Source organism: Amblyomma maculatum, chromosome 1 (assembly GCF_055883805.1).
Source record: "Amblyomma maculatum isolate TAMU_Amacu chromosome 1, ASM5588380v1, whole genome shotgun sequence".
In the NCBI taxonomy this organism is placed as follows: domain Eukaryota; kingdom Metazoa; phylum Arthropoda; class Arachnida; order Ixodida; family Ixodidae; genus Amblyomma; species Amblyomma maculatum.
The window spans coordinates 464,067,648-464,089,885 of NC_139344.1; the positions used below are offsets into that span (position 1 = coordinate 464,067,648).

Below are 22,238 nucleotides of genomic sequence, written 5' to 3' on the forward strand. Positions count from 1 at the left end.
GACATGAGTGCAATCCCTGACCAAGCTCCTAGGACAAACAAAATAAAAGATAAATACTTATTAGCGAATAGCTGCCAAAGGTCTGAGCTGTGATTGGACGTATATATAGTCAAACTCAGACCCTGATAAGGCAACATTGTCATCAGAGCCGCTTTTGCTAATGCATTTGAATGTACAGCTGCACATGGAATATTTATCAGCAGCAGATTTATCTGACGCGCGCCTACCTTAAGTCTGACGCCATGCGTCGAGCACACTGCATTGGAAGCACATCTGACCAGTATGTGTGGTATAATGGGGGGAAAAACAATAGGCAGCTACAACCGACATGCACGCGAAAGGGTTTCCAGAAAGGCAGCCGTGCACAAGTGTTTCACGATGTGGCGTCTAATCCTCGAAGGCGGTGCTAAAGCAAGGCCTATGTTTTCTCCAGGTCGAGTCGTTGGCACAGATGCACCTGCAATATACATGCTAAAAACCTTTTTAATATTTACGAAATGTGTTGCTAATTTATATTTTGCTAATCCGAGACTTTTATACTTAGCCGTGATGGACTCTACTGGTATGTCGTCTCCTGCAGCATTAACAAGAAAACCTGTAAATCACCGTTAGGAGCAGCAATTTTTGCACCTTTTTATGGCAGGTACACATCTTATTGTGGCATCAGCTGTGAAGGCGTAAAGAGAAATATTTGCATTAATAAATATACATCCCTCTTCACAGGCATTTAATTTTTTTTCTTTTTCACACTGTTTTTATTTTCACATAATATGCATTCACATGTGCACTATGCTGCTAACGAAAAGATCAATGCCTGGCGAAGCCAAATATGTGCCTGTTGTAAGCAAATGGAATGTTCAGAACCAGCTCTTCTATCTCCACGCTGGAGAAACCAGCTCGCTTGACGACGTCGGCACTTTCCCGGTTCATGTTGCAGCCGCAAGTGATGTTTCGGGCGAATGGCGCGAAGATATCTTGCAGGAACCTCGACAGGCTGCACTTTGGGTGAGCCACATGCTCGCCGAATAGGAACAGTCCTCCCTGCGAACGCAACAGATACGCCAAGGAGATGGTGAAATCTACGAGCTACGACGTTCAAATACCACCCACGTGGAGCCAAGTGAATAATTACACTCGTACAAATTACCGTGTATACACGGTTGCTCTTCAGTTACATGAAACTACCTTCTATACCCACGTGCACTTGGCAAACAATAAAAGCGCCCACTCTCGTGTGTCACGGTTATGGTTTTTCCGGAGTGTTTGGAAAGCTGCGAAATGTAGTAGCACTTTTCGGAAATTGACTCTGATTATTGTTTTTCTTTCCTTAAAGTAAATCGTCTTAACGTGCTTCAGAAACCCACTTTATACACAACGGTGCAGTATTTCGGTGGTTATTGCCTAGAAAGGGAAAGCACCATTATACTTCATCTTAACTTCCATTAACTTCTTAATTATGGTATCGAACTTGACAGACTGTCGTGACGTATGCGGAGCTTCCTCCATTCATTAGCAGCAGTAAATCGTGATACGCGTGTAGGGGATCAAAGTCGCCATCACAAGTGTGCACATATCCGGATTCTATAATATGGTCCTGCACACCGACATTGGGTCGGAAAACGACTTTGCACATGAGCAGAGCTTCGCTTTTGTATTGAGGGCCATCGTGGGCTGACCCATCAGCATCTGCAAACATATGAAGCCAGCGTTGGGAAAAATTGCAGTTTTGCGCGAAATGCACAACCACGAATTTAAAATACATAATACTATATCGCGCGTTGAGTGCAGCGAGCTAGGAGGTAAAGAAGAGAGGGAAATGATGCGCAGCGGCTGAAATAAATCAGTTCGCCAGTCAATTCTTCCACAGTGGTGACTTGGGATATGAACAGCAACGCATAATGTTTCCCCGTTCTCCGATTTCGTCTCCTGAGGGGGTAGGCCTGTAGTCGAGCGTTCGGCGCCGCGCGCGTTTAAGAAGAAAGGGGAGAGATGCGCCGCGGCTGTGATAAATAAATTTGCCTGTGATGCCGGTAACTATTGTGGATGCAACATCGCCTTCCATACTGGTGATATTGCTATAGATAGCGACGATGCGCACCCTGACGTTTCCCAGGCAGCTATTCCGCCTTTTGACGGGGAGGGCTCATAGTGGCGTTTTTAGCGCCGCGTTCTAGAGGTAAAGGATTTGGAGCGGCGCGTTTAGCGCCACAGGCTTTCGAGAAAACGATAGGGCAGAGATACTCCACGGCTTCAGTGAATCTGTTTACCTATGACCCTTGTGGGCGGAACACCTTTTTCCACAGCAGTATGTATAAGCTGTGCAGCCATGTACTTGTTTCTGAGGACGAAACTGTGTTGACTTTACACGGCAGCTTAGTCAGGCTACAGAGCGCAGGTTGCTTCACGTCGTACCTCTGCTGGTTTCTAGCTTCTAATGCTTCGGGTAGCAAAGCGTCATTTTATGATTCACACAGTCTGGACCTTTCGTTTACGTTATCGGCCAACTGATGAAAATTAATTTTCTGGCATCTGTATTTGAATAATGCCACTAAATTGGTGATGTACATTATATTGTGTATTTATTGTTTTATTACTTGGCAGAATAAATGTTTTCAAAGCAAGCAGTAAAGAATAAGTGCCTTTCTTCAATACTTTGGCATACTGCATGCGTGTGGAGATTTATAGTCTTGTCAACCAAGATACTTTGTTGGGCGAGTTGTTACTTATTCATTATTAATATAAACAGCGCGAACACGAAGACAAAGGACAAGATAAAAGAAAGCCACAGTACAAGCGCTGTACTGTGGCTTTCTTTTATCTTGTCCTTTGTCTTCGTGTCCGCGCTGTTTATATTAATAATTTATAGTCTTGTGTAGCGGCCGTTTAGTATAGCTATATCGTTCATTTCGATAGTGCTAATGTGCAATGGACCTCCTCTCCTGAGTACAGTTTTCTCAGTACATATTCGAACGCCATTACGGCAGTTGCTTCTAGCTTTAATAAGGAAAGATTCGCGCCATCTAGTGAGCGAGTGTAATGTCTTTTCAATGAATCTCTACAAAACATATTTCATAAATTTGGATAACGCCACTTGGAACTGATGGATAGAGAGAAACGAATTTCACTTTAAACAGGATATTTAACTATTTAATTAATGAGCATAAACCTTTTAAAGTCACTTAGGATATGAGAATTCGTAGTCGAGGAAACCGGAAAGTTACACTACCAGGGGATATTTCACGTGCACTGACATAGCACAGCACACGGGCGTCTTGCATTTTGCCTCCATCGAAAACGACCGCCAACTTCAGGATTCGATTTCACATCCTTGGGTATAGCCTTCAAGCGCCCTAACCGCTTCGCCACCAGCACAGAGCAGATGTTTATTAAACATAATGCATAAATGCGCAAATCTGAAGTATATTACGGACATGAGGATTGTTTTCCCGTCTATTTAGAGTAATCAAAAACATATTTCTGTATCATGCACGTCTCTGCTGTATGGTTATTGCCTTACAATTTAATCATGCACAGTTTTTAATTAGTGCGTAGCAATACTAGCCGCAATAACGGATTTCGCCGATGTCTGTCCGAAGCCGCTCACTCTCTCTCTCTCTCTCTCTCTCTCTCTTCGTGAACTTGAAGTGGAGAAAGAGAAGGTGGCGACGCGCGTGTCGCGTGGCTCAACATTGAGGAGGCGGAGCGGCCACATAGCCGCAAAAGGAGTCTTTCTCTCTCTCTGTCCATCCGTCTCTTCGTGAAATTAAAGAGGAGGAAGGGAAAATGGAGACGCCCACATCACGCGACTTAAAACTGAGGAGGCCAAGCGGCCGCGAGATGCACCCAGTGGGAGAGTAAGGCATTGAGAGAGGGGCGTGTCAGTTGCAGACGTGGCGGCGTCATTCACTGGGCCGCGTTTCACAAGCATGTGTTACTCTGGAGTGAGCAGTCGTGTGTCGCTCGCGCGTCCTCAATTTTGGCATCTCTCCCCTTGCATCAGTTACTCCTCAACCTTCACGGACAGCAGACGTGCTCGCACGGCGTTCCCTGGACCTCGGCACGAGCCGCTCGACGCGTCGTGAAGCTGCTTGTGTTTACCTCCGCGCCATAACTTGCGCTCGCCTTCAAACGGGTTTCCCTCTTTCTTCTCTCTTTCTCTCCTCCTATGATCCCACCCCAGACCTTTCGGCCGCAGAGCAGTGCATTGTAAAGAGTTACATTGTGGCTGTTTTTGTTCATTGCCGAAGATGGTGTAAGGAAAGCTGGGGATGCGGCTACTCCACGCGTTTGCTTCGCGTCGTAGTGGACGAGGCAGGCCGTCAAGCACTGCGGCGCAGGTTCTCCGTGCTGAAATACAATGTTTAAGCAGTGCTACACACCTACTTTGCATTTGATTAACTATGCAAATCGGCTGTAATATTTTTTGCGAAGGAGACCTTTGGCTATTAGAAAAGAAAGCTGGCGAGATAATAAAACCGGCTAACGTGGTTCGCGAACCAGTGTTTTACACATAACGGGTCATATTACAGCACCTCAGTCGTGGTAATAATAAAACTATATGTGCATTACGGTAGAGCACCTATGAATTCTTACATTAACCGAGCAAACGGACTTGTAAGCGTTCATGGATCAGGTGCAAATAGGAAGTGTCCCAATTTAATTTAGTATCCAGTATAAAAAAAATCTCGAAACCCTAGGACTCAGACCTACACGTTGACGGGCTGTGTAGCAACACAGGCATTTTAGTCAGGCTTTTAAGCTCAGTATGCAGGTTTCTCCATTTTTACCATAAAGCTCTAAGCATCTACAAAACAGCGCTGTGCTAGAGCTTGCGGAAAAGACCAAACAGAAGTAGCAGGTGTCTTGTGCCATTATGGTCTTAATGGCAGACAGTCAATAACCAACCTAGCTGTCATATATTTTGATAGTAGACATAATAAGTGACTTTGCGAGCCACAACTGGGATGGGCGATAAGTCTGATGCTCAGATACGTCGCATGCTTGCTCAGGTGCTCCCTAGGGATCGTTATTAGGGCATACATTTCTTATTTATATCAATTATATTTTTCCTGTGTCACTCAAAATGTTGTATTTAAGCTGTTCGCACATGATTGCGTTGTGTATAGTAGTGTTCATACACAAGATGACCAAAATAGTCTAACTAATATTGACTAACACTTACTCTTAGTGCGAAACTTCGAGTAAAAGGATAACTGTGAGCGAAACATCATCTGTCACCATAGCATGGAAGAAGAATGCCATTTTTGTTTCTTATCTGCTATCAGGATTTGCTGTGACGCTCAGTAAAGAAGTAAAGTACGTGGGGTAACAATCACCGAAAAAATAAGTTGAAATCTGACACAGACATTATATGTACAAAGGCATACCGACAACTTGTATGTCACATGTAAAGCTAAACGCCTTAAATATACAAGTACGACCCATTCTCGAGTACAGCGCCACAGTTTAAAACCTTCATCAATCTGATCAAAATTAAAAGCTAGAGAAAATTCAAACCTAGCACTGCAGCTGACGTTTTTGCGTTACATAAGTTACGACAGCGGGAAACTTTTGCTTGAAAGAGCGGGCATCTAAACGTTAGAATGCCGGCAGAAGACTGCGCGCATGAACTTGATATTCCCCTGTATAACAATTGTGTCAATATAGATAAAAGTTTTATACCTAAAGCTACCTTATCACCGCTCAAAAAGTATTAACCCTAGCGTGTGCATAAGAATATTCTCTGCTAAATGTGACTTGTTCAAATTTTCATTTTTTCTCCCGACAATATAAATATGAAACAACCTGTACCAACAATTTATGAATGATATGTCACTTGATGCATTTTATGCCAGTTTTGAATCTTGTTCAAGACGTGTCACATTCGTATAGTTGCAGCGACTGTGCGCTGTTGGATCACTGATATCAACGATTTCTTGCTTTCGCTGACCCGGACCATTCACACCATGATTATGCATGTCTTTTTCCTACTACCTCGCAACGCCATGCCTGTCGTTTGTACTTTTTTCACTCCTGTCAGAGCCTTGGTAAGGCAAACTTCGGGTAGAAAACAGCAGCATCATTTTTGACGTGAGGAGTGGAAGGCCTGCGGAACTATGCTTTGTCCACCGCCAGTCGGCAGACCTGCACCAATATCTAACCGCCGTAGCTGGATAGAGTAGTGTCGTCTGCTACACTGCTGTTGTCGCTTAAATTGACAATCAGCGTGCGCGCTTGGAGGCTTTCCCTTGTTCAATTCAGTTCACTCGTTCAGTCGTGTCCGACTCTTCGTGACCCCATGGACCATGTCACGCCACGCTTTCCGGCCTCTCACTATCTTCCTAACAGCACATAACTTCATCTGCAGCGCCTTGAGGATGCCATCTAACCATCGCGTTCGCTGCCTACCCCTACTCCGGCGACCCTCAACCTTTCCCAACATCAAATCTTTTTCCAGTGACTCCTCTCTTTTTCTCAGATGACCAAAGTAACCGAGCTTTAACTTTAGAATTTGACCCGCCAATGAGCAGTCAGGGTTTATGGTCGACAATAACGACTGATTTGATCCGCCAGCACCACAATTCAAACGCGTCCATTCTTCGGCGGTCAGCCTTCTTCACAGTCAACTCTTGCATCCATACATCACAACTGTAAAGACCATAGCACGAGTTATACGGATCTTGATTGGTAGACTAATGTCTCTGCTCTTTACTAGGCGGTCAAGGCTAACCATGGCACTCTTTACCAGAAGCAGGCGTCTTCTAATTTCATGGCTGCAGTCTCCTTCCGGGGTAATCTTGGAGCCTAAGAAGAGAAAATCTGTCACAGCTTCCACTTCTTGTCCCTTGATGCTCCAGGATTTGATAGGGCAAGATGCCATGATCTTCGTCTTTTTAATGTTCAGTTTAAGTCCAAACTTCTCACTCTCTTCTTGTGCGCGCATCAGAAGTCTCTTGAGTTCCACTTCACTTTCCGCCACTCCTGCGTTCCATTCCCTGCATTTCCCATGTTGCTCCCTCTTAAATTCACACAATGACATGGCAGCGCGGACGCCCTGTTTGTCGCTTTCCGTGTATTTCTTATGGTAGCGATGCGGGGTAACGGCGTACATATCGGTTGCATAATGTCTTGCTAGGGTAGGTTTAGCGCTCGCGCGCCGACAACTATCCTATGTTGTAGTTTGCGGTATGTTTTTTACTGTATATAGGAACAAGCTTATTTTGGGATATGCTTCCGTAAATGGCCGCTTGAAGTAATTACCTGCCTGGTGCGGCACACACTTGTAAACATGAGTATGTAAACAAATCGATAAGGGCGCCATTTAAACGGCCGCCTTAATACGGCTTAGTTTTGGTTTTTGAATCAGGATTTATCCTTATCTTACACATCCACTTCTATGGATGTTTTCACGTAAGCTCGTAAAAAGGATGGTCAGTCGACGTTTTACATTTTCTTTGAAAATTTTATATATTGTTGCCTAATGACTACAAAGAAGAGAGCTGCAATTGATTTTGCTACCAAAATTTTTATCGGGGCACCGCGAATCAATAACGACGAAGAGGTGGAGGGCCGCGCTTATCTTCGCTGCTGTTTTGGCCAACTTTGGTTATGAATTACGCCAAGTATGTTAACGTTAGGTAGCATCAACTTCTCACCATGTATAATGCATATTTTTATTCGTAGTTAGTTAATTTTCGCGTTTCCCTGTAGCGCAGATCGTTTTATAAAATTCCTCAAATTCGGCCCAGGAAACAAAATGTACCTACTCTGCAGGGTTTTATCTCACAAAAGGTTTTTGGCAGAGCAGCATAAATTGGACACTATATTTTCAACATAGCTATCTAATAAACAGCCGAAGCCTATAATTATATAACGTTTGAATAGAGAGATAAGATCACGCCAACTTCAAGGAAACTGCAAACAATTAAAGCTTCTAAGGACAATTAAAAAAAAACATCTTTGACTGTTTTAAAATTTGTCCACCGATTCTTCTCTGCCCCAACTTTGAAAATCACTAAAAACATATTTGCAAAATATTGCAGCGATAGTAATTACCACAAGTTCAATAAAGCCTTTGTGCAAGGCGCTGCGCAAAGTCTTGTGTAAGGGTCTTATTTGACTGGCCACAACTACTAGTGCATTACAAAATAACAGCTTGAGGGGCTAGTTGGTGCTGCATAATACCCAGAAATGTGGCGCAACAAACACAAACACATGCGAAGAGACACACGCATGTGTTGTGCGCGTGTGTTGTGTCTCTTCGCATATGTTTGTGTTTGTTGTTTGTGTTTGTGTTTAACTTCATAAGCAACGGCCCATCTCGTTTCATTTCTATTGTGAGCAAGGCACCCGTAGCGGTGCCGAAACGTCAATGTGTTTATGTTTTTGTTTTTTCTTTTTCTGTTTCGTCTGTGACTTCGGCGAGTGCTGTTTTCGTCAACATGCTGAATTTCCCTTGCCGGACGGGTTTCCGTCGAATCCTCAACTATGTTTGTGTTTGTTGCACCACATTTCTAGGTATTACTAGTGCATTAATGTTATGCAATATATTTTTAATAATATTGAGGGTTGAAGTGACGGAAATTACATAGACAAAGTTTAACGAATATTAAAATGATTTTTTTTTTAATTTTCCTCTGAAAGTTTCATTGCTATCGGGAAGATGATTGCGGACATAAACAAAAATTACTAGATGCAATAATGCTATCGGTGGAGAACGATTAGTATAAAGTGGCACGCTCGTGTGAGGAGTGCGTCGAATGCTGGAACCTCATTGCTGGGCTCCTTGGCTGCCTCTCATTGTGTATATGTTTAATTTTCTGGTGTAAACATATTCTCGCTGTTACAATATTACGACAAAATTTTAAAATCATGGGCGATTCACAAATGCCGGAGAATCTTGAGATCTGCCAGGGGCGCTACGCCTTACACAAGGGCCTTATTGAAGTTGCCGTAATTACTAGTGCAACTCTAAAGAAACAGCTCCGATTAAGCGGACAGATAGCCGAGAAAAAGGAAGAGTAAGTGCTTTTGCGGACCAGCTGATTCGAAGTTACGCCACCACCACTCCGGCTCTGCTCTCTACCAGTGCCCGCTACCAGTGCCTGGATCCTCGCTTAACACAACACATAGATGGACGATCTTTAAAAAATATCAAAATAATTTTTTTTTTCATTGTCCTGTGATGTTTCATTGCTCGCGGCTTTCTCGAAATTAGCGCGATCATTTCTCTCTATTGAAACGTTATAAAAATATAAGCTTTGAATGTTCGATAGATAACCATGCTGATAACATAATATGGAATTATTCTTGCTCTGCCATAAGCCTTTTTTGAAATCAAGGCCTGAAACGTAGCTAAAAATTTGTTTCCTAAGCAGATTTTGAGAAATTTTATAGAAACATCTGCACCCAAAAATGTGAAAATTAATCGAATAAAAAGACATGCATATATTCAGTCAGACAATTTCAGGCTACCTAACGCTAACATATTTTGTGCCCTTAATTATCTCTGCTTCGCAAAATATTTTGACAGAAAAACCGTTTGGAGACCTCTTCTTCGTACTCATCATGCAACAATATATAAAGTTTTGAAACAAATATAAAAGGTCGACGTACCATCCTTTCTTCGATCTTAGGTGGAAAAGATAGCCTCATCGCGTGAAAGCAACAAGTGCTTGTAAATATGTGGTAGTATCTCTATGGTTGTGTAGCTTATTAGGGAAAATAGGGCAGAATTGTTTGCACAAGATATCATGCTTTCCTATACATTTTTTTCTTTTTCGGTGGATCGAATAAGCAACAATTATGCGTTCGATGTAGTTTACTGATGCATTTGTGAGCACTGCATACAAGCTCTCACGTCTTCCGTTAGAGGCTATCAGGTCACAATGACAGTAACCAAGGTGCTAATAAAGGAGAACTCAAGCAAAATAGGATATAAGGAATGTTTAAAAGTTTTTGTACGGCCTTCCCTCGAAATATTCAATAACAGAAAAAAAAAAGAGACCTTGAGGACACCCAGGGTTCTTCGGGCTCCGAACTTCTTCGTCTGAGAAATGGTTTTCCGTGTATCTGTTTAGTTTGCTAAGTGTCTGATGGTCATCTAGTGTCAAATTATCGTTATCTTTCAATCCATAGTGCATTCAAAATTTTTTAACGATTGGCAGCAGCGCATTTTGGCTTCATTGTTCTTCATAAAGGCCTCCCTTGCAGAAAAAAAAACTTCTCGCACAAATCGCTTTTAGGAAACATCGACTGACTGATGTAGCATGTTAGAGATAACTGACTCTAAGTTGCTGACAGCTGCTTTCTTCATCCACTTCAAAGAAGTTTTTAACTGATCACAATGCTTTTATCGAGGTGCTTTCTTTTTACTAAAGACTCGAGACTCCTGCATTGAAATTTATCTAAGGAATAAGTATCAGTGCCTAATGTCTTAATAATCAAAGCTGGTCTCAAGCTAATTAGCACGGGGTGCCAAGTGCACTATTATATCTCACTTCCTTTTTGATCAGTGAACCAATGTCTTATCAATGTAGACATTCTAGCGGTTAAACACCTAGGTTCACTTCGTGGGTTACGTCTGATGGCACGCTCCTTTTGTATGGTAGAATATAGCTCAAGTAATACTAAAAAGTAACAATTCCCTACAACGCATTCGTTGCGGCCAAGGCGTAGAGCGAATCAGAAGCAAACGAAGAAGCAAAACACGGGATTTCTATAGCAATGATAATTATATTTTATCTAAATTGCTAGTGAAAACTAAAATATTGAAATATGTCGTAGCAATTACTTGTGACAGCAATCATTCTGTCACGGAAGCATTAGAGGAATTTGCGTTTTATGGCAGCGCGTCACATGCTGTCTTTCCACTCGGAGTGCCTTTGTCCCGAGATTTTATTTCTATTCTGCGTTTGATTTTCTTTCGTAGCCGACTCTTAATATCCAACCTGGAGTAACCTGGCCTACACAGAACCTTCCTGCCTTCAGCCTTCTACATTTTTTTTCTCGCCAATAAAACCTCAGCTACGAATGCGCGCTTGTGTTTCTGGGTTATTTCTCTGCCGTCATTTAGCTTGTGCTCTTTAATAGCAAAACATTGAAAGTTTATTGATATCATGCTTCAAATATGTCAAAAATGTGGCATTTGCTTTATCGATTACCTAGAACTTTGAGGCCTGCGATTTCCAAAGAACGCACTCGGCATCTGCCCGTGTAATGTCACTTTCCCCACTATCCTACAACTTACTTCAACAGCTGCCACGGGGACTCAAAAGTTAGGGCGCTCAATGGCTCCTACCAAGAATACGGAATCGAATCTCGGAGAAATGCAAGGCGCCCGTATGATGCGCGATATAAGTGCACGTTGAAGAATTCCAGCTGGTCAAAATTTTCGGAGCCCTCCATTACGGCGTCTCTCATAGCCTGCGCTCCTTGGGACGGTAAGGCACACTCACACAAGCTGGAAAACGCGCAACACTGGAAGTTTTCCGCGCGCTGCCTCCCGCAGTAGCCGTTTTTTTTTTTTCCGCAAGTTGACTTGTCTGACGTTCCGCGGAGCGATGGAAACGGAGTAGCCAACCGGAGCCGACCGCAGACCGTGCCGTAAGTTCAAGTTCAATCACTCCCCGGCGGCGGCTGTGCGATGGACGGGAGCATCGCTAGTCAATTCCGGCGCTGCAGTAGATACCTTGAATGTCGTCTTTTAAAACTGCAGTCTAGTGCTAGCACAAAATTACATAACTGCCCCTACAAGCAGTAAAATTATGTTGTTGTTCTGTTCTGTGTAAGAAAAAGGGGGAGAAGAATCTCTCAAGTGCGCGAATTGATTACTCGCAATATAAGTTTTTTTCAATAGACTCATTCGCCTGTTCAGTCATTTCCTATTCAAGTGCACACGCTCATTCTCACTGATTCCTCTTTTAGTCAACTCATTAACTAGTTCTTCACATCTGACGTTGCTTTAGGCGACAGGAAAATATTTTCTTTTTCTATTGCAATATACGGGAGTGCGAGAGTGCCAATTCGGAGCTATGTTCCACACCATACCTCGAAAGTGAGACATTAAGAAAAACGCTTCTGATTAGGTGACGTCGCAGGCCATTTATTTGCAATCCGTGTTTACTGTATCGTTTGACGCGAGTAGCCAGACTTCATGCACTACATAAACAGGCTGGTCAGGCTAGCAGATTTCTACATGTAGTGGCGACGAACAGCATAGCGCAGTATATTATGCGTGACACCCACTGCGTTATCTTCTAAGGTTAGAGTGCTGATATACACTAAACATTTGACTAATTTGATTGCATGACAGGATCTATGCTCTGAAAGAACATATTTCAAGACACAGGCCAGGGAGTAAAGCAAGCAAAAGCGCTTGTGAGCAAGCAGACGGTGCTCGCACTTGTTTCACAGCATTAACAAGTGAATTTCGCATACCACAAACGCGTTCTTCATGGTAATGCGTCGCTTTGAAGCCAAAACTGTTGTAATGCAGTTATAATTATAGTGCAGCCAAGCACAGTGCAACGGCAGCACACAAAAGCTACGTGTGTGCTGGCCGCTCCATGCTTTCACGTCGCATTAGCAGACGCCGCACCCGGTAAGGAGCAAGAGATGACTGCAGCACCGCTACTTCTCGCGACCGCCATTTGGGACGCAGTCCTCCGCTGGGCGGTATGGGGTCCTGTGAAACTGAGATTGTTCTAGTAATGTTGTCGCTGGTGTCACAGTTACCCGTTGACTTGTGCTACAGTGCTTGTGCGCTAGAAAAGCGCGCGCTTTCTCTCCTCTGAAGTAACGGGGCTAACCCTTCTCGCTCCGCTTGCCTTCGCCTTCTCCGTATTCTTCGACAAATGGAGCGGGAAAACGAGCGTAGTTTGAGCTTCCTTCTGAGGAGCTGCGACGTAGCGGCGCCCTCAATCCTGCGCCTGTGTGGGAAGTTTCTCACTAGTGTAAGCCGGGCTTTACTCCTTCTTCAAAAATAAGGAAACACTTTCTACCATCCTCTTTTGTAGCATTTGCAAGGCAACCAAGGCGTCTATTTCTCTGATCCTTCCTTGTTCCCAAAAGAATATATTTTCCTCTGAGCACAATGACGGTGCAGGGATCTTAGGCCGCATCCGGGTCGCAGTCTCACCTTGGCGAGGACGCGTTTACACTCGCTGACGAGCTTTGGACCATCCTTTGCGGAGCAGAGCACGTACGTGAACATCACCACGTCGAAGTGGCCGTCAGGTAGCATACTCATGTCTTCGCCATATCCAATGACACAACGCTCCAACTTCACCTGCAAAGAATTAGCGCTTCTTTCGATTAAACTACAGTTCATTTAACGTAGTGAGTGAGTTACGTAAATAGTTTCACTCTGTTCGCAAACGGTATTTCTCACTACAAAAGTTCAAATCTGGATTAACGGTGTCCGTGTTCTGAAACGTTGAAGATGTGTAAAATCAAAAACGGACCACTTCAGTATTCGCAACATATGTTTCCTTTGTTTAAATCGTATTGTCTAGCGCTTCTTTAACATACAAGGGACAGTAGAAAGAAGAAGGAAAACATATGAACCGGACAGACGCTATTGTCTTCAGCTGTCGTTTATTGAAACAACATCTCATATATACGCTCTCAAATCAGTCATCACACATGCGCAGTGAGGGTGCCACGCTTGAGGTACAATAACGTTTTCGGAGAGATAACCAGATAGAGTGCTGACACAGTTTTGGTCTTTGCTTATGCACAGTGCGTCGAAAGCTTGTCTTTCTGTCTGAGTCTTCTTTGCTGCCAGTAAGCACGTGTTCTGAAAGATCGGTCTGCAGGGCATAGGGTTTGGGTCGCCAGGGTATCTTTTGATACTCTGGCGCCGCTTGCAGGGATGAGTGACATTCCCCCCACCTGATATAGATCCAACAGCCAAGCGATGCTCCCTCAGCCTTTCATTTAAGCATCGACCTGGTTGTCCAATATATACCTTGCCAAAAGTGAGCGGCATTTCGTAGATGATCAGCTGCCTTGCCTGCACACTTTACAAAAGGGCACAGGCGCACAAGCTTCATCGAGGTAGTCAATACAAGATCGATGCCGCTCTTTTTCGCCAACGCTTTTTAAACGTTGCGACACGTTGTGCACATTACCCATAGTCACAAGTAGAGTTCGCCGATGGGGATTTTCACAGTGCGGTCGCTGTTCAGTTCTCACTTCTTTCAGTAGCTTTTCAGCCACAAATGTAATCGTTGATACAGGAAACCCAGCGTTCTCTAGGCGATGTTTTTGCAGCGACACGCTTCGCCTAGAGAATGCTGGGTTTCTTGAAGAATCTATTAGCCGATTTGTGCTAAAAAGCGTCAAATGCAGTTCGTTCCGTGCAAAGTCGGCGTCGTATACGAAATGCCGCTCACTTCTGGCAAGGTATATATTGGACAATCAAGTCGATGCTTACTGAAAGGCTGAGAGGGCATCCCTTGGCTGCGGGATCTATATCAGCTGGGGGGAATTTCGTGCATCACTGTAAGCTGTGCCAGGGTACCTAAAGTTACCCTGGCGACCCGAACCCTGCACACCGGTCATTCAGAACACGCGCTTACTGGTAGCAACGAAGTCTCAGACAGAAATAAATTTTCGACGCACTGTGTATAAACGAAGACCAAAACTCTGTCAGCACTGCATTTGTATATCTGTCTGGAAATGAGTTATCGTACATTAAGCGTGGCACCCCCCCCCCCCCCCCTGCGTATGTGTGATGACCAGTTTTAGAGCGTATATAGGACATGCTTCAATAAACGACAGCTGAAGACTAGCGTCTGTCTTGTTCACATGTGCTTCTTCTTTCTAATGTACATTGCGTGTTAAAGAAGCGCTATTAAATATGATATCAAATGCTTTCCAACTCTCCCAAGTTCCCAACTTATTAAGCGTCCTTTGTTAATTTTTTAACGTTTAGAACCCGCAAAAGAAACAGAAACACAAGAAAAGAAGTACACAGGACAGTGCATTCCGGTGTACTTCTTTCCTTGCATTTCTGAGCCTTTCGCTCGTTCAATATATTACATTCGCACCAACTAGTCCAAATGGTCCCCATGTTAAAGTTTATTTTTTCATCATTGAGGAGGGGGGGGGTGCAGATTTCTTTGAGTTTGGTCTTCAGGGAGTCAAATGTCTGTGTCCAGCGCTGTCTCGTGCATCTCTTTTCTTGTGTTTCTTTGTATGTGTCCTTTGCTGGTTCAACATGCTCGATTGCACCAACTAGACAAAATGGTCACTTTGTTTAGTTTTAGTTTGTTGGAAAATAGGTAGTAGAAGCAAGGAACTGGAAACTGAAATAAGTGCAAAAGAAGTGATGAACACCTTTTGAATAATCGTTTACCAAATATATCTAGAGTAATTTCGCGTTTCTTCGTTTTTTTTTTCTAATTGTAGAACGTACTACACAAGGCTGAAGGCATTGGGTTCAGTAAATAAAATGTAATGAGCACATCTATCTGCAGAGAGTTCAGTATAATAAAAGGGCTCGATTACCTGTCTCAAACCGAATGGGTTTGCTCGAATACGGGTAGAAGCTTGTTGCTTAATACGCGTTGAAGAGTAGACTCGTTGAAATAAGCAGTGTATATTTGGCGCATTATGCGTTTATTTTTGAACCCACAAAGACAAAAGAAATTTGCATATATGAGATATGTCTATCACTTCGAACAGCGCGAGAAAACACAGAAACTAAAGAATGTATATGTTATTGCCTACAACTCGGTGTGCACCAAAGTATCGAGCACTGTGTGCTTTGTGCCTGATTACGCTCCTTTTTCCTAGCGGGTAATGTGCTCAGGGATGATAGCTTGAAAATGTGCCAGACAAGGTGTCATCCTCTTTCTGATAGTGCTATCGTTGACAGCTTTTTTACGAACATTGCCTCAGAAAGCGCTACATTTAAAGGTCGCCGTGTAATTTTTGTAGCCACCGGGTCTGGACGACTGTTCAAATATAGCACAATTATCAGCTCCACAAAATTCGCCTGGCCTCTCGGATTCTTTCGTAGCAATAATAACTAAAACAAAAAGATGTATTTGTTTTTCCCAAACGCATTAATAGATTGCAACTGTATTACAAAACCATGGCCTCCTAAGTTGTAAACAAGGAGCACTGCATTTGTGCTTTGATGCTTTTTTTGTAATTTCGAGCACATATAAGCTTCCCCTATATGGCGAAAAAGACCGTCATTATTAAAAAATGAGTAAGTAACGAAAGCAAAATCAACATAATTGTCATTGCACAAACATAGATGTACAGAAATGGGATGTACGTCTTGTCAATATCTTGGCCGTTACAGTGCACATGCATGCAAATGTGTTGTAAAATTAACGTTATTGCGAATGAGGCTCTTCCAATTTTATCTGACAGCGATAGTGCAGTTCTGATTGTCACTTACAAATGTATTAAAGCGATAGCCTTTAATGGCTCATTCTCGCAGATCGTTTCCGTCCGTCCGTCCTTCCACCAGTAACGCTTTCGTTCCGTAAGACGCAGTAGCTGGAAGCTGACATGGCCGAGCACTAACTGGACAAAAGGCTTTCCGGGGGCCTCTCGGGCCTCTCCTTTCATTAGGGAGGCTAATATGACAACCAGCCTGCCAAAAAATTTGCATTCGTGAGGCCACGCAGACACGTTCATACAGCTCGATTAAAGCGGGGCTTTGTATGTTGGTTGGTAGCTTACGCTATCTCGTCTTCGCAAAGGTGGGAGTGAAAACAGAGATAACTAGGTGCCGTAGTGGAGGGCTTCGCGCGATGGAGGCTTTCGCCTCACCTCCGTTTAGAGATACAAATTTCCCCCTACAATTTTTTTTACGAAGTGGATGAAGCGGCGGATTGAACAACGAAGCCATTCTCGCGTGTTAGTGTGGCGTTTGGTTTTGGCCTTGAGCAAATAATCTACACCGACGACAGATGGAGTACCGAGAAGCATGTCTCGCTTTTATTTTAATTTGGTATCAGGCGCTTGCTTTTCTTAAAAATATAGGAGACGCGGAGACTGAAATTGTGTTAAGTGGATACATGGTAAAATAGGAAGAGCACGGGTTTTCGATTAACACCAATTGTCCTTGTTTTATTGCCGCATCAAAACAGAAAGAGTAGAGAGAGGTTATCGAGTCAATTTAGAAACGTCCGTTCTCGCAATACGCAAATACTTATTATTGATTATTCATCGGATGTTTTGTGATTGGTTGTTGATTGTTTGATGTTCGGTATTTGTTTCATATTTTCTATAATATTGATTGCTTGATCGGTAACGGCTTATAGCGGCCGCGGACAAAAAAAAAAAATTGGGTGCATAACGCATAAAAAGAGGGCACTGCGATAGCTATATTTTGTGGAAGTGGTCGAAAGTGGTCGAAAACAAGCAAGGAAAAAGAGAAATAGAGTGGCAGGTAAGAACATGGGAAATTCGGCTACGGCGATGGCCTAGTCGCCTGAGTGGCTAGCAAACCTGATCTCTATACAGAGCCATTCTCGGAAATAACCCAGATAGCACCGAACATTACAGTATGTTACACATCTGTTCTGTAAGTTGCCTGTATAATGCCTAACGTTTGTGCTACGTAAAGAAATTATATTTGAACATTCAGATATACATTCTACTATATTTATTCTAAAATATTATTATAATGTTATGTTGTGTTTATGGCGTACCATAAGCATTGTTGTATTGGTACAAAAATGTTCTTTTTTAAGTAATCGTCTAGACGTAAAATCATTTTTGAGTCATAATTATAAGTCAGCATATACATTTTAAGCAACGAGATCGAGTGCTTTCGTCCTCTTTATTACCGCCAATATATTTATCCAATACACTTCTTTGCAACTGAAATGAAAGGACAGCCCTATTATTTCTCTATTAAGCTTGGCTTATGATCCACAATCACTATCACTCATTGAACGCCACCAGACATTGATATAAAAGCTTTACTGATGCTATCTATTCAGAAGTGTATGAGCCACGCTGTACTGCGAATGTCAAGTGCTGGTCTCATTGCTTGTCTTTCACAGAGTTTCTGTTGTGTACCATCAAGGGATTTTCGCTTCCATATATTGCTGTTTCGTCATTCGTAAGAAAGTTGCATTGTTAGTGTGTACATTACATATTTATGTTGCTTAAAAGTTATTGAATCATCATTCTACGTTGATACGTAACACTAATAAATGTATCCTTAAGTAATAATTCCGTGCTGTCTGAGAAAGTGTATTTTATTTCAATTTTACTTTTGAAAATCTACGGCACATTTTTTGCGGCCCCGATGAGGTATCTGATGGTTTTGCATCCATGCAAAAATAATAAAAGTACGCGAACGTATTGAAAATAAATAAATAAAAGTCTCTCCATAGCCATCGTGTGAGCCAGAGATGGAGGTGTGGCTTTCGGAAAGCCGATTTTCTCATATTAAAACTGATCGCATTTGAGACACCTTAGCTACACTGCTATCAAGAGATAAGTGTTTGCTGTTTGTGCAAGGCCAGAAATTTCCGAAGGCTATTATATTTCTGCCTATTCAAAGCTATTTTTCGCTCTCAATAGGCTCATGATTCTCAAGGACCTATGACTGACAGTGACCAGGTGTTCCGGATGGCAAAATTTATTTATAGTCTATGTTTCTTCTTCATTAAATATCGGTACATGCTGCCGCGGCTTCCCCTACCAGCCCCCCCCCCCCCCCCCCCCTTCTGCCCCAAAAAAGAAAAAGTTGAAATTGAATGGTGAGAAGCTGAACAAAGGAAAATATTTTTCTTCTATTACTCGTTTTCTGACTAATTAAGGGGAAATGAGGGTATGAGGGTGCTCGTTATAATACATGAAGGAAAGAAGCCAACAGTCGGCGAGGCCAAGGAAAGCGTTGGGGATGGTACTTTAGGTCTCTCTTTTTTTTTCTTTGATGTTTGCTTAGATAATCACAGAAATTAGTAATGTAATCTGTTTAGGGGAAAAATAACTAAACACAAAGTAGAAGAAAAAACAACGTGCCGATGGAGGGAACCGAACCCACGACCTCCGAATATCGCGTCCGGTGCTCTTCCAACTGAGCTACATCGGCCGCTGTCCCCCCTGCTACTTGCTTGGGTATTTATGTTGTCTGTATACGAACCTTGAGAGTGTTCACCAGCGCCACCCTCAGCCATAGCCATAGCCCTCCATCGGCACGTTGTTTTTTCTTCTACTTTGTGTTTAATTATCTTTCCCCTAAACAGATTACATTACTAATTTCTGTGATTATCTAAGCAAACATTAAAGAAAAAAAAAAGACCTAAAGTACCATCCCCAACGCTTTCCTTGGCCTCGCCGACTGTTGGCTTCTTTCCTTCATGTATTATAACGAGCACCCTCATTTCCCCTTAATTGATCTGCTTGTAGCTTACGGGGGTCTCGGTTCTGGCAGTCTTGAAGCCATAGGTAGCGTAAGAGGGTTCTAGCACAGCTTTCGCCCTCGCTCTTGATCACGTTCTACGTGACGCTGGCGGTAACAAAGGACGTTCTACGTCCGCCGCTATGGCTGAGGGTGGCGGTGGTAACACTCTCAAGGTTCGTATACAGACAACATAAATACCCAAGCAAGTAGCAGGGGGGGCAGCGGCCGATGTAGCTCAGTTGGAAGAGCACCGGACGCGATATTCGGAGGTCGTGGGTTCGGTTCCCACCATCGGCACGTTGTTTTTTCTTCTACTTTGTGTTTAATTATCTTTCCCCTAAACAGATTACTTTACTAATTTCTGTGATTATCTAAGCAATCATTAAAGAAAAAAAAAAAGAGACCTAAAGTACCATCCCCAACGCTTTCCTTGGCCTCACCGACTGTTGGCTTCTTTCCTTCGTTTTCTGACTAGTTATTCCTACGTTTTTCGCAGGTACCTAACTTTGCAATACTGGCACACAATTTTGCAAAGAAAAATGTAGACATAATTCATTTCTTTCGAGGCAAGCACTTGTACTCAATGTCAAATAACAAGACGATATTCCACAAAACTGTAACAATGAGATGAGGTCAGTTGATGGCGTTACAAAGTGGTCAGAGCACCTGACTTGAGATTGCACTGGTATAGTGAGCTGTGCGATGTCAGTGCACGTTAAAGAACCCCATCTGGTCGAAATTTCCGGAGTCCTCCACTACGGCGTCTCTCATAGCCTGAGTCGCTTTGGGACGTTAAACCCCACAAACCAAATCACTGTTATAGTAAGCTCTATTTCAGCGGACATCCCCATACCTTTGGGTTTGCAGCCAGGTTTGTCATGAAGGTGGCATTGAAGGCCCTGTTTGGTTCCACCTTCCAGTACTCGATTGGGTGTTGCACAAATTTCAGGTTGGGTCCGTGCGCGGCGCCCACTTCTAAGAGACGCAACACTCCGCGCGACTTGAGCGAAGAGTCGTGTGACACCAGGCCATCGAGGTGGGTGAGCAAAGCGCGCCGCACGAGATCAAAGTCCACCCCCCAAACTGTGAGGCACAGCTTGTAGACGGAGGCGAAGAAATACTCCTGGAAGTCGTGACTCAGTAGTAGGGCTGGCAGTAGGACAAGGCCACTAAGGGCACTAAAAAGGAACACGACATACGCCAAGAAAAGGTGCACACAGTCCCTCATGGATGCAATTTTCTCGAGGCCTCAACCCCACGTACAAAGTCAGTGGGTGCGTTCTGGTTACTCTGTGGCGGCTGCTTGCTCTCCGTCCTTGCAGGTTGTGGGGCTCCGCTCGGCTATATTCGTACCCGCCACTGAATACTATCTTCTGTCTCTTTCCCGCTACTGCACTTTTCCCACTGGGTCCTACAAATATTTTTCAGATGCTGATGGCGGTATTCGTCGCGGTTGGTGTCTTCAAGGGGTCCTATATTTGTGTCTTGCGCACCTTCGAGCTTTCTTCTATTTTCGGAGATTACCAAGCAACCTGTTGAACAGAAACATGAGCAGTTGTTTCGGCTACGTAGAAAAATTTCTCAATTTTGCAACTCTAAATAAGATGCACTTGATTTTAGGTTTAGACTGCAATATTAATTTATTAGAAAACACAGTGCATGCTCGTGAATTTCAGTTACTTCTTGACTCTTATTTTTTGCCACAATGGTATAACTGGGCCTACACGAATCAGTAACCACTCTGAAAGCCTTTTAGACTTGCTTGTGACAAATAACATTCATGACTGTGTAAAGTCGGGGAGAATTGTAACATGCCTAAGTGATAATTTTCCTGTTTATATGTTTTACAAAGCAAAAGACTCTCTATAAGTATAAGTCTCTGTTCAGAGACTTACCTGTGCGAGAAATAAATCCCAAGACTGCAAAAACATTCAGAAACGAAATTTTGAGCACATGTTGGGACCCAGTGTTAGAATCCACATGTGCTGAAGAAGCCTATGGAAGGTTCATGACACTTTTCAAGGCGTGTTACTACTCCTGTTTTAAGATTAAATTGGTAAAGAAATCTATGAAACTGCGTAAACCGTGGATGACACATGAATGCCTTTGAATGATAAAGCGAAATGAACATTTGTACGGAAAGTTTGTCAAAACAAAGAGCCTTGATGACCTTGTAGCTTTCCAAAAATACAAAAATAATGTTACAAACTTTTTCGTCCAACTAAAAACAGTTCGGCGTCGTCGTTGTGTACCTCCTTCCACTTGTCTCTGTCCTTTTGCGCTGTTGCCTAAACATGGATGATCACCAACTAGCCCAAACCTCCGTTCTGCTAAAAACAGTTACTTTGCGAATTTATTTACCGGTTCTAGTACACAAAGTGATGCCCTATGGCGCGAACTCAGAAAACCTTTAAACACAGGCACTCGCCTTCGATAAACTTTTTTTAACAGTAAATGGCAAACCACTGGAGGGCAAAGAACTGGCAGAAAACTTTAATAAACATGGCTTGACACCCATTGATGTTCACCCACGGTCGACGGGTGTCAAGCCAAAAGATTTTTAGGCCTACGAAATTCTAAAACGGCATTTTTCAAACCATCCACTTGTAAAGAAATATATTCTATTTTCATGTTGCTGAAAAATAGCAAGGCCAGGGACACCGAGGACGTAAAGATTAGACCAGTAAAATATGTACATGACATTTTAGTACCCCATCTTTGTTTTATCTTTAGCGCTTTTTTGAAAGCTGGTACTTTCCCGAAAAGCATGCAGTGTGCCAGAGTAAGTATTGTGTACAAATCTAGTGACAAAAATAACTTATCAATATATCGGCCAATTTCTGTGCTGCCT

General features: G+C 43.1%; 1 protein-coding gene across 1 annotated transcript; it reads right to left on the minus strand.

The window, feature by feature from the left end:
- Positions 1 to 807: 807 nt before the first annotated feature.
- On the minus strand, positions 808 to 20,697 carry LOC146209848 (thiol S-methyltransferase TMT1A-like). Its single transcript, XM_084581306.1, has 3 exons — positions 20,241 to 20,697; positions 13,139 to 13,288; positions 808 to 1,041 (listed from the first exon to the last, which is right to left on the minus strand). The coding sequence occupies exons 1-3, from the start codon at positions 20,613 to 20,615 to the stop codon at positions 808 to 810; spliced, it is 759 nt and encodes a 252-aa protein (XP_084437432.1). The 5' UTR covers positions 20,616 to 20,697.
- Between the last annotated feature and the right edge of the window lie 1,541 nt (positions 20,698 to 22,238).